We start from the raw sequence: 13,110 nt of genomic DNA on the forward strand, positions 1-13,110 counted from the left end.
GAAAAGGGGGGAGCCCGCTCTTACCGCCAAGTCTGGACTGTGACTGTCCCTATGTGACACGGCTCGGATGACCCCCGCTCGCCAGCCCAGCCGGCAGCGTCCGCTCTCCCCGCGCTCCGGCCGCGCCTCTTCACCTACTGCCAAGCACAGGAACCGCTTCCCCACGAGCTCCGGCCGCGTTTCCACCGCCATACCGTTGCTACCGAAGTGGCCACCGCCTCTGCCGCTGTGAGAAAACCGGCGAAACCCAGCTCCTACCGGCCACCCATGCTGAGGAGAGGAGACCGGGAGACTGCGAGGGCACAGCAGACGCTCTGCCCGTCTACGCCGGAGGACAGTTCTCGGTCACTCGGGGTCTCCGACACTAGCCTGGATTCCCAGACTCGCTGCCTCTCAGTTCCAGAACAACAAAAAAGCTAACAGAAACATTCATTCACACCACCGTCAAGGCCCCAAGGCAACCTCGACCGCTGCCACCACAACGCTGCGGCGAGTACTACTCCGCCTCCCATCTACTAGTTCATCCGCAAAGGCACCGCGAGTCTCCTTCCGCCCGCGCGGGTCGGGGGAGGGAGCCGCGGAAAGGAGCCGCGGGAGAGGGTCGGCCGAACCACCGCAGACGGAAAGTAGTGCCAGACGCGGTAGCCCGAGCAGCCGGATTTGCCCGGCAGCTCGAAAACTAAGGGTAGAAGAGTGGCGCAGGGTTAAGGGGATGCTCGCCTTCAGCAACGCTATTAAGAGAGTTGGGAGCGCGTCTCTCTTTGTCGCTCCCTCAGAGGAGGGGGTTGAGGCAAAAGTAAGTGTGCTGGCTCCAACGTGGATCACAAAATAAATTCAAGATTAAACGCTACATCTTCAGAGCGATGTTTCTCTGAATGCACGGTGCCGTCTGAGTTAACCTGAGTTAACAGTCCTGTCGTCCCAGCAGCAAAGCAGTGCAACACTTTCTATTGAAAAAAAAAGCCCAGAGAACTCAGTCACTGCAGAACAAAAGTCCACGACTTAAAATAAAAAGAAAACGCTGTCATTCTTTCATTCTCCCTATTTACAACTACAAATACTAATACATGTTTGAGCTATTCAGAGATTTACACCTTGCTACTGCTTGGTTTTACGAATGGCCAAATGCTCCGTAACAGGCTTTTGTCGACTTTAATATTCACAAACTATCTCTGTGCCTTTGTGAGCACTTTTCGTACACACCTCAAACTCAGTGGTCAGATAATAAAAACAGGGAAATGTTCCAAATTCAGTTATATGAAAATAAAAGGATTTTAGCCAATCACAGTTCGAAAAATAAGTTATGTTTACGTTCTGTCCAATCACAGCAGGACTTTATCACCATACACACACAGATCTCCAACTTGGAACAATTACTCTTGCTTTGATCCCTAAATCAAACCTCATTATAGGTGTAAGTGAGCAGTTCAATTTCAGGCATATTTTATAGTATTTCTGAAAACTAGTTTTTAAAATCCCCGCTGTGGTTTTTCAGTGGCCCTGGTGGTTATAATCAACTCCAAAATTCCTTCTAGCCCAATAAAAATTTATTCTAAATGTCAGTTACTTACAGATTAAAACTCTACTCTTAAAAAAAGAGGTTATCTTTTTAAAGGAGTTTACACCAGTAATCTGAATGTTTAAAATAAACATGAAGCTTTCATATCTGCTTTCTCTAGAACACCCCTAGCTGAGTTGTTTGAAGTGGAAAACCATGGCCACTAATAGGTTAGAAACCAAAGTTACAGACAAGACAGATTTTAACCATCAATATCTAATTTTGCTAATCTAAAGAGCAAATGTAGAATTGCAATAAGTACATAAAGGAAAACTAGTGTTCAGAAATGTATATTAACAAGTTGAGAGAAAAATCTAATTTTACTTCGACAATTTTATTTAGAAATTAACTCTTTCAGTACATACTGTATAATATTCTTTGCAAATCATCTTGAGAATTACAGACTAAGATTAAGGGGCCAGTAAAGTAATCTGATGAAAACAGCCCAACATATGTAAAGAGAAAAAACAAGAGTCAGGAGATCCACAGTCAAACATCAAATCATCAGTGAATGCACTGTGACCTAGGGCATGACACAACTGCTAAAATGACTGCCTGCTTCCTATTTCTCAGTGGCATTCTAGGAACAAATAAGAAATACAAATAAAGTAAAAAAAATTGAGAAAAGAAATGCAAATTTAATGTTGTTCTTATGTAAATCTCATTCACTAATACTCTCAAGAGTATAGGTTGTTGGGTTGCCTTACATTCAACTGGCAGCTGTTATTAAACTTATAGGCAAAATGTCTAAATGGGCCCCTAGGAACCCCCACTATGTGCTGAATTTGGTACTTTTAAATGTAACTACTGAAAAGCTTGTAAATTCACCAAATCAATTACATTTCATGTGTAGAAATAAAATTTTTCAGAAGGCCATATAGTCCCATCATAATTTTAATCAATCTTATATTCCTAGAACCATATTCCAAAATCATTTTCCATAAATCTCTTAACCACAGCCAGCACCTAGGGTTTACTAGAAAAAAAAAAAATTGTGCATATTTTGCTTTTGGAGAAACTTGAGGTGCATTTTTTTTTTTTAAATGAAGAATAAAAAGGCTTTAAAGGTTATTTTTTGTTTGTTTGTTTTGTTTTTTTGCTTTGCTTTGTTTTAGGGGGTATTTATAATATTTTATTTTTGCCAGCAAATCCTACTTTATAAATAACAAGAATTAAAAGACATTTTAAGCCTCTGAATATGTGTTTGTTTAATCAATGAGTTTTCTTAACATTCTTTGCTTTCATAAAGATCTTCAGAAAATGCCAGTATTAATTAACGTAAAGCAAAGAGAAAGAGAAGGATGATAGTATCTTTTCACTATACAGGAAAAGAGAGTGAGAAGTATTTGAAATGACTAAATTCACTTACAGAAGCTGAAAATTTAGAACTACAGACTAGATCTTCTACTCTTTCAATCCTTAAATGTAACATGTCAACTAAATAATTTTATACTCACATACCAATTCAAGTAAATCTCATACATCAAATATCTTAATCTACTTAAAAGGAATACTGGGAGATTATTTGGTTTATAAGGTCCACAAAAATTCATTCATAAAGACTGATTTATTTAAAAACTTTCTTAAGAAGGAAGGAAATGTACTCACTTTACCAGTAAGTACCATAATTATCCACTTAATTATCACTGATTAGTAGTAATTCCTGAAATTTAATTTCAATAAAGAAATCGTCTACTAGTTAAAAGTTCTTCACTTTCTGACTTGGGGTAATTATGGGAAGGGCCAATAATCTACGTGCTCTCATACATACCAGTATTGTGTGCCACTATAGTTACCTACTTTAAACTTCACAGATAAAACCCAAAGAGATAAAAAAAAAAGTTTGGTACAATCTCTTGTAATAATATTAGCCACCATTTTTGGAATGCTTCCTATGTGTTAGACACTGTGCTAAGTACTTGACACATAATTTCAGTTTATTTTATAGATGTGGAAAATGAGATTTAGAGAAATGTAGTTACTTTCCTAAGAATACACAGGTATTACATTAAGGAACTGGGATTCAAAATCAGGCTTTGTGATCTCAAAGGCTCCTGCTTTTAACCATTCACTGTGCTTAAAAAGTTGCTTACAAAAAACACAAACATCAGTCACCAAGTTGTTTCTGCCACATTAAAACAGATTATTCATAACTGACTTGTTCAGTATTTATTTAGCACTTACTATGTGTCTCACACCCTGCAAGGTTCTGGAGCTAAGGCCTTTGTTTTTGAGAAGCTCAGAGTCTATCTGGAAAGATAGATAATAGAAATGTTTTGCTTTGTTTATTGAAAGAAGTTTCAATAAAATGGCATAAACAATAAAGTGTAATGTATTTTAACAAATAATTTTCAAGTCTATTTTAACTTGGAGGCTTTTACTGTCAAATGTGAAGAGTGAAATGAGTTTATGAAGTCTTACACCTTCTGCACCAGTACATGTAGGAACTGGCTGCCAATATTAAAATAAACAAAGCCAAAAGTTTTAAATGAATTAAGCAAATGGAAGACCAAGAATAGAATGGAATATAAATTTATGTTATGTTTATTCTTAAACCTTGAATAATTTCTATTTAGATATTTCCCTAAACATTTATTTAAACTGAATTCCTCACATTTATGATAACGATAAAGTAACTCTAATGTCACTTCCTCAAGGAAGCCATCCCCAATTCCCAGACTGTGTCAATTATGGATTTTCACAGCATTCTCTATTTGTCTTAGTACTTACTACAACTGTACCTAAATCATTTACTGTGTAATTGACTGCTTTATATCTCCCTTAAGAGAGTGAATACAAGCTTCATAAGGGCAGGGACATTGTATCTTGCTCATAACTATACCCTGCCCCCTGCCCCTAAGCATCTACTAAGCCTTGCAAAAGTAGATATTCAGTAAATGTTATTCAATGAATTAATGAACAAAAAAATTTTCCTTTTTCTAAATCCAATCCAACTAAGAGGAAATCAGAATCTCTAAATTATGAGTCACAAATGTGTTCTTCCTACAGGGTTATTTATCACCTTCAAAATATCTTATATACATTATCTCATTTCATCATGGAGGTACTATGATAAGCCTTCATAGAACTTGAGCTTCTGCAGAAAAGTAAGGTTGTTCCTACAGATAATTTCTAAAGAACAGTTACAGAGAAAAAGTTACAATTCACAAGAAAAACATTCATTTCATTCGTTACCAAACTACCGATTTAATAAAAACCTAAAATGGATTCTGTAAGTGTACATTAAAAGGAAGGAAGGAAGGAAGACAGGGAAGGAGTGGAAAAAGAAGCAATCTGTACTATTCATCATCATTTGTTACCCAGTTTACAATTTAAATTCTGGCTGCACAGGAACCTACTACTTCTTTTCAACATTCTTTCTCTTCTCTATTGAAAAGGGGACTTTAAATTTGGTTTTCCAAGATAAAAAATACAGATTTAGAAAAAATGCATATAGCACGGGAAAATTACTCATCTGCTGAGTAAAGATCTACAAGAAACAAACAAATGAAAGGATTTCCTTGAGCACACATAGCAAGGGTCTTCCCAGGGTATCCCACGGCACTTTTTTCCTGTCTATCGCCCCTCTCATAAATGCTCCAGCTATTAATTATTATAAAAATTTGCTGCGTGACAGATTGCACCTTGTATCTTCCACTGTACATAAGCTCCTTTACCAATGAATAGGTTAGGCTCCTCAAGGCTCATATTACTATTGGTCTGCCAACCCTTTGCTGTTGTGACATGTTGGAATATAAGACCAAAAGTTCTGAGTGTGGCTAAGTTCATCTCCATGAAAGTACACTCAGTTCAAGAACTTCTCAACTAGTATTTAAAGCTATAAATGAGGGAAATCCAAAGAAAAATCTAGGCTACAAAATAATACTGACTCAAACTCTCAGTCTACTAACCATACTCCATTGACGTTCTTACCCAAAGATGAAGTTAAATTCTACATAATGAAGGGCCTTTATGATCAAGAACAAGCAGCTCTAGCACATTTATCAAATTAATCGCATCTGACTTCAAGGGAACACTATAAACAAAACGAGACCTAGCAACGCAATATGAGGAATCTTTAGTCTTTACTTTCTTTAATACAATCAGAAAAAGCCATATGATTAATGAGATTTATAACATCCTGCAAATACAACTATGTAATAAAAATAATTACTCTGTATAAAAGAAATCACTGTCTTCCAGCTCCACATGTGCTTCACTACGAGCGACTATTTATTCAGTTAAACAGAATGTATATAATAGGGCTCCCAATATCAAACACTTGTTCCAGAAGCTCTGTATTTGGAGGCCCACCAGATTTTCTTTAAAAATCAAAACTGACACAATAATCAGACCCCCAAAAATGACATCAACTATAAACTTAAAATTCAAATCAACATTCCCCAAACATTCTGCCACGCCAGAGTACATTTTAATAGTACCTAAAATGAAATAGAAACGAGAAATACTAAGAGGGCTAAGTATCTTCATTTTTCACAAAATTTGCAACCACTAAGGAAAATTCGCATCAATCCCCATTCCACAGTCATTTACAAATCGGTATTTTAAGGTGTATAAACCAAATGTAGCAAACTAGAAATTAGCAGTCACAGAATGTGGTGTAATGAAAGACCAGGAGTCAAGGAAATCTAGATACTGCTCTCCACTTCTGCCATTAACTAGCTATATGCTTCAGGCAAACCACTTCGCTCCTCTAGGCTCTGTATATAAACTGCAATAATCTTTAAAGTTCCTAAAAGTTTGCCTCTAAGGTTTCTATGTAATTCAGGAGGTAGTAAAGCATACTCTTCTGTCACATTGTAGGTTTAAACCTGAAAAATGTTAAAAAAGGATTGACAAAAGTAATCTTGGTTAGGAAAACAAATGTTTTTAGCCAAAAAGACTTCAAGATTTGTTCTTTCTCAAAGGTCTCAAAGAAAATATACCTATCAATTATTACTATATACATACCAATCATAAAGAGCAAAGGATTCCCAATTAAACAACGCACTTTTTAAACTTCATTGTAGGATTTCTTCTTTCCACTGCTCTCCAAGTTTGGCCTTAACATGATCATATTAAAATAACCTTTCAGAACTAACTTCAAATGGAGGAATTTTTGTGATACTCTACAATTCAAATAATCTTCATATCTGAAAACTTCAACCTTGTTTGTTTTTATATACTTCTTCATCTACAATAGCAAAAATTCTTTTTCCAAATAACTACAAAAATTATCTTAAAATCAATTGTTCCATTTAATTTTATATCTAATTTGCATAGAGGCTTCTTTACCCCACTTAATGATTTTTCTATATTTACAAATTTTACATTTTCATACTCAAATATGCTCATATCTTTATGTTTCAGCCTGAAGTCAAGTTTAGAAAATGCCCTTTGAGGTATTTTCTTGTGTTTTCTGCTGGTAGTTTTATAACTCAAAACTTTACATTAAAGTTTGTAAATTCATTAATGCATTCCTTCTTAATTACAAAAGGAATACAAAACAGATATTATATTTTCTATCAAACTAAAAAGATGAAAACAGACAAACACCAAGTATTGACAAGGCTCAGTGAAACAAGCAGAGACATACTCTCCTAGGCATAATGGAAATTTGGCAGAACACTTCTGTAAAACAATCTATTCTACTAACAATACGCATAAAAAAAATCAAATCCTAAAACAAAACAAAACAAAACAAAATAAAAAATCCTTTTAATACAATAAAATCCACACATTCTTCAAAAAAAAAAAAAAAAAATCATATCCTTTGGCTCAGTAATTCCCCTCCCTGAAAATTATCCTAAGCAAGAAAGCTACAGAAATATAGAAAAAGCATGTTATTTCAAAATAATTTAAAAACTGCCAAGTAAAAGGCACAGTTAAGTAAATTTATACCACATCAACACAAAGAAAAATATCCAGTGATTTAAAATAACAGTTATATTAAAATAATGATTATAAAAGCTAAGTAAATGATTATAAAATCTATGTAAGTGATTATAAATGCTATGTAAAATACTTAAAATGTTAATTTAAAGAAGGGAAGAAAAGTCCAGAATGATTACAACTCTGTAAAAACATACTTAGTAAAAAAAAATTGGAAGAAAATACACCAAAACAATAGTTGTTCTGTTAAGACACTGGGACTGTGGCTCATTTATTTTCCCAAATGATTTTCTAATGAAAAAATAAATATAATCTTTAATAAAAATAATTTATCAGTGTTTAATATTGCTGGGATATTTTTAAAAGACTAAGAAGAATCTACATGATTTGGCAATAACTAATCACTGGTGCCCACCCAATGTTGTGACAACCTTGTTTGTGAATAAGAGGCAGCCCAGAGTCATGGATGTTAATTCTCCCTCAAAGGTTTAATTCTATGATGAGTACATTCATGAAGCCTGGAAACCTTACGTAAACCATTTTAAAATTTTGTTTTGTGCTTCATTTTTTTTTTTTTTTCCAACTTAAGACATACTTCCTGCAAAAATCTGAAATATCCTTCCCTGTGGTCTTTATCATTTTTCCCACTGAATATTCTGTCATTACTTAGTCATGAAGATCTAATTACATTGAAAACATGTTAACTCGCTCTGAGAAAGTTCACATACTTGAGAAGATGACTCCCAAAGATATTAGTTTTAACCCTGGATGTGAAAACACCTGTGAACAAACTCCTTCAAAATTAGATGACAGTATCTACCCCTGAAGAGTGACAGGAAAGCATCCTGGGTCCAAACCATAGAAATCTATTACTGGGGGAGAAACAGAATCACTGAGAACATGGGGAAACAGAGCCTACCTAAGACTAGCATGGGTCTAAAACAAAAGAGAGGGCCCCATGCCCTCCACCGTGAAGCTAACCAGCTTTCAGTAATAAGTAAAAGCACTCTATTACTAGGGAAGGGACAAAAAAGTAGAGAGTGACCCCTTCTGAAGCACAGGTACACAGGCAATGCACAAAGGTAAAGATGGACTAAAAACAGTGAAACAAAACTTTCCAAAAAATCTGCCCCAGCCTTAATCACAAGGTGATGACAGAAGAATTTAAAGTTGACAACACAGAAGATAACCAGAGCTACAAAAACTCACCAACTCTGATCAACTCCAGACAAGAATGATTCAATGACCCATGCTAATGGCCTACCAGAAAAAGTCATATCCTCTTCTGGGCAAAAATACTATCTACCTCATACTCTACTATCCTACAAATGATTGCTCACATTCAATCAAAAATTCTAAGATTCATGTAAAACCTCAAGAATAAACAAATCACTGCCAAAAGGCAATCAATAAAAGCAGAGTCAGAGATAACTCAAACGTTGGAAGTATCTCTCATGATATAACGATCAAGTCACGAATAACGATAAAGGCTCTAATGGAACATGTATACAAAATACATGTATGAACAGATGAGAAATACAAGAAAAAAAGACTACAAAGAGTCAAACTGAAATGGTAAAATTAAGAAGGCAATAACATATATGAAGAAATGAGGAAGTAATCAATAACACTGAAGATAGGTCATCAGAAATAACCAAAACTGAAACTCAAATAGGGTAAAAAGAGTGGGAAAAAACACTTAAACACATGGAATATATTAAGTGATCAAATATACTTCAAATATACTTCTATATATCTCATAAAGAAAGAACACAGCTAATAAAATATTTAGAGATAATACTAAATATTAGTATTTTTTTTCAAAAACATTTTTAAAGATATCGTATCACAGATTCAAAAAACTCAGAGCAGCCCAAATAGGGTAAATATCCAAAAATGCCTAGCCACATTACCTTCATATTCAAATTTCTAAAAACCAAAGAAAGACAGAAAATCACAAAGGCACTGGAGAAGGGAGGGCGGGGATACATTATATATAGAGGGACAAAAATGAAAACTATAGCACACTTTTTGTCAGAAAATAGTCATGACAGAAAAAAAATGAATGAACTCTTTAAACTGCTGAAAGAAAACCCTGTGAACTGAGAAGTGTATACCCAAAATAAACGCTTTTTCAAACAAAGGAAGGATGACACAATTCAATACCAGCAGAGCTGCACTAAAAGAAATATAAAATGAAGTTCTTCAGGCAGAAGGACTATGATATAAAACTATCTCTGGAGAGGGCTAAAATAAAGATAAATAAAAGTGACCTCTTTTTCTCATGTTTTAACCACTCTAAAAGATAACTGATCAAAACAGCATGGAACTGGCATAGACACATTGATCAATGGAATCTAACTGAGAGTTCAGAAATATACCCTCAGATCTACAGTCAATTAATTTTTGATAAGGCTCCCAAGTCCACTGAACTGGGACAGAACACTCTCTTTAATAAACGGTGCTGTGAGAACTGTTATGTCTATACCCAAAAGATTGAAAGAGGACCCCTGTATCTTACTCCCTACATAAAAAGTAACTCAAAATGGATCAAAGACCTAAATAAGAGAGAGTAAAATAAAACTCCTAGAAGAAAATGTAGGAAAACATCTTCAAGATCTAATGATAGGTGGTAGTTTCCTAGACTTTACATCCAAAGCGCAAGCAACGAAAGAAAAAATAGATAAATGGGACCTCTTTAAAATTAAAAACGTCTCTGCTTCAAAGGACTTCATCAAAAGGGTAAAAACGCAGCTGACTCAACGGGAGAAAATATTTGGAAAACAGATCTGATAAGGGGTTGATATCTAGATTATACAAAGAAATCCTACAACTCAACAATAAAAAGACAAAAAACTGAATTAAAATGTGGGCAAAAGACATGAATAGACATTTCTCCAGAGAAGAAATACAAATGGCTAAACATCACATTAAATGATGCTCAGCTTCACTAGCTATTAGGGAAATATAAACCAAAACCAGAATGAGATATCATTTCACGCTTATCAGAATGGCCACTATTAAACAAACAGGAAACTACAATATTTAGAGAAGATGTGGAGAAATAGGAACACTTATTTACTGCTGGTGGGAATGTAAAATGGTACAGCTGCTGTGGAAGATGGTCTACTGGTTCCTCAGAAAGCTAAGTTTAGAGCTGCCCTATGATCTGGCAATCCCGCTACTAGGTATATACTCAGAAGAACTGAAAGCAGGGATGTGAACAGACAATTGCACACTGATGTTCAAGCAGCATTATTCAGAACTGCCAAAGATAGAAACAATCCAAGTGTCCATCAACCAATGAATGGATAAACAAAATGTGGTATATACATATAATGGAATATTAATTATTCAGCAGTAAGAAGGAATGAAGTCCTGAAGCTTGTGACAACATGGATGAAACCTGAGGACATTAAGTTGAGTGAACTAAGACACAAAAGGAAAAAAATTGTATGATCTCACTAATATGAACTAATTATAATATGTAAACTCCTAGACATAGAATCTAGAATATAGGTTACCAGAAGATAGAATGAAGCTAGAGAATGGGGAGTGGTTGCTTAAGATGCATAGAATTTTTAACTAGGTTGAATTTAAACAGGTGGAAATGGACAGAGGTAACGGTACTACATTACTGTGAGTATAATTAACAGTGCTGAATTGTGTACGAATGTGGTTGAAAGGGGAAGTCTAGAGTCTTATATGCCACCAGAAGGAAAGCCGGAGGTTAAAACTTAGGACTGTATAACTCACTTAATATTGTAGTAGATGATGACTGTGATTAACAGTATAAATATAAAAAATGCCTTCCATGAACTAGAACAAATGTACAAAACTATTACAAAGAATTAATAATAGAGAGGTATATGGGGGGGCGGTATATCTATTGCAAAGTATGGACTACAGTTAACAGTAATATCTTAATACTCTTTCATCAACAATAACAAATGTACTACACCGATGCTAGTGATCAATGAAGAGGGAGATAAAGGGCATGGGATGTTCTCAGTTTTCTCTCTCTCTGTTTTTTTTTTTTGGAGTACGAAAATGTTCTAAAATCGATGGCAGTGATGAACACATAACAATGTGATGATACTGTGAGCCAGCTACTGTACACTTTGGATAGATGGTATGGTGTGTGACTATATCTCAATAAAAATGCATTAAAAAAGATAATTGACTGTTCACAGGTAAATGCAAAATATATGAAAATATTATCACAAAATAAAGGAGAAAGAAATTGGAAGTACACAGTTCTAAAGCTTTTACACTAACAGAGTAATTCAACATTATTTAAAGGTATATTGTAATTAAAGATGTGAATTACAAATTCCAGGCCACCCATTTAGAAAAAAATGAAAGACAGTATAAATAATAAGCCAATAGAGGTAAATGGAATCATAAAATACACTCAATTAGCTTCAGAGAAGGAAAAAAAAAAAAAAGTAGGAAAAAGATACAAAGAATAGATGAAACAAACAGAAAAGAGCTAGTAATATGGCAGATTTTAATCTAAGCATGTAAATAATTACTTTGATTATGAAAGGTGAGACAGACATTAAAAGAGATTGTCAGACAGGATAAAGAAGCAAGGCCCAACTATATTTTGTCTACAAAAAAATCCAATTAAGACATGAAGCAATGGAAAAGTTAAAAGTGAAAGCAGGGGAAAAATGCTGCACAAATACAAATCAAAGAAAAGGTGGAATGGCTACATTAATATCAGAAAAAAAGTAAATGTCAGAACAAGGCAAATTACAAAGTATACTTTAGAAAAAGAGATAAAGAGGGACATAAATTTAATGATAAAAGGATCAATTCACCCAGAAGACATTAACAATACTGTATATGTACCAATCAACAGAATTTCAAAACACACAAAGCAAAACTGATAGAAATAACAGAAACAGATAAATCCACAAATATATTTGGAGACATCAATACTTGTTGCTCAGTAATTTTTAGAACAAGGACAGTGAAAATGAATAAGAATCCAAAAATCCAGAAAGCACTATCAATGAACTTGACCTGACAATTACAGAACATTCTAACCAACAACAAAAGAATGTACATTCTTTTCAAGTACATATGGAATACTCACCAAGGAACACTATATTCTGGGCCATGAAACAAATATTGGCAAATTTATAAAAACAGAAATCATACAAAGTATGCTATCTGAGCAAAATGGAATTAAAATAAGTATCAATTTTAAAAGATTTATGAGAAATCCTCAAATATTTGGAAATTAAATAACACTTCTAAAAGCATAAACATGATGAAAGAGGAAATTATAAAGAAAATGAGAATGAAAACACAACATATCAAATTTGTGGGATGTACCAAAGCAGTGCTTAAAGGCAAAGTCATGACCAAATGTTTATTTTTGAAAAGACAGGTCTACTATCAATAAGTTTCCATTTTAAGAAAACAGAGAAGAACAAAGTAAACCCAAAGCAAGTAAAAGGCAGGAAATGATAAAGAAAAGAACAAAAATTAATGAAATTGAAAGCCACTTTGCAGAACAGTTGGGCAGTCTCTAAGTTAAACATACACTTTACACACAACCTAGCAATTCCACTTTTAGGTATTTACTCAAGTAAAATAATGTTCACAGAAAACCCCTTACACAAATGGTTATTACAGCTTTATTTACA

The 13,110-nt window shown here is 34.5% G+C and overlaps 1 protein-coding gene across 2 annotated transcripts in view; it reads right to left on the bottom strand.

The window, feature by feature from the left end:
- JMJD1C (jumonji domain containing 1C) overlaps positions 1–13,110 on the bottom strand; it is a 424,199-nt gene that overhangs the window by 345,820 nt on the left and 65,269 nt on the right. Inside the window, exon 1 of one of the 2 annotated variants that reach the window (XM_037804073.1) lies at positions 25–675. The exons of the other annotated variant lie outside the window; for it this stretch is intronic. Within the exon in view, the coding sequence (XP_037660001.1) occupies positions 25–192 (168 nt within the window). The 5' untranslated portion in view covers positions 193–675. Of the gene's footprint in view, positions 1–24; positions 676–13,110 lie in introns of those variants that run through there. 2 annotated transcript variants of the gene reach the window in all.

The sequence above is a fragment of the Choloepus didactylus genome, chromosome 15, assembly GCF_015220235.1.
Source record: "Choloepus didactylus isolate mChoDid1 chromosome 15, mChoDid1.pri, whole genome shotgun sequence".
NCBI lineage: Eukaryota > Metazoa > Chordata > Mammalia > Pilosa > Megalonychidae > Choloepus > Choloepus didactylus.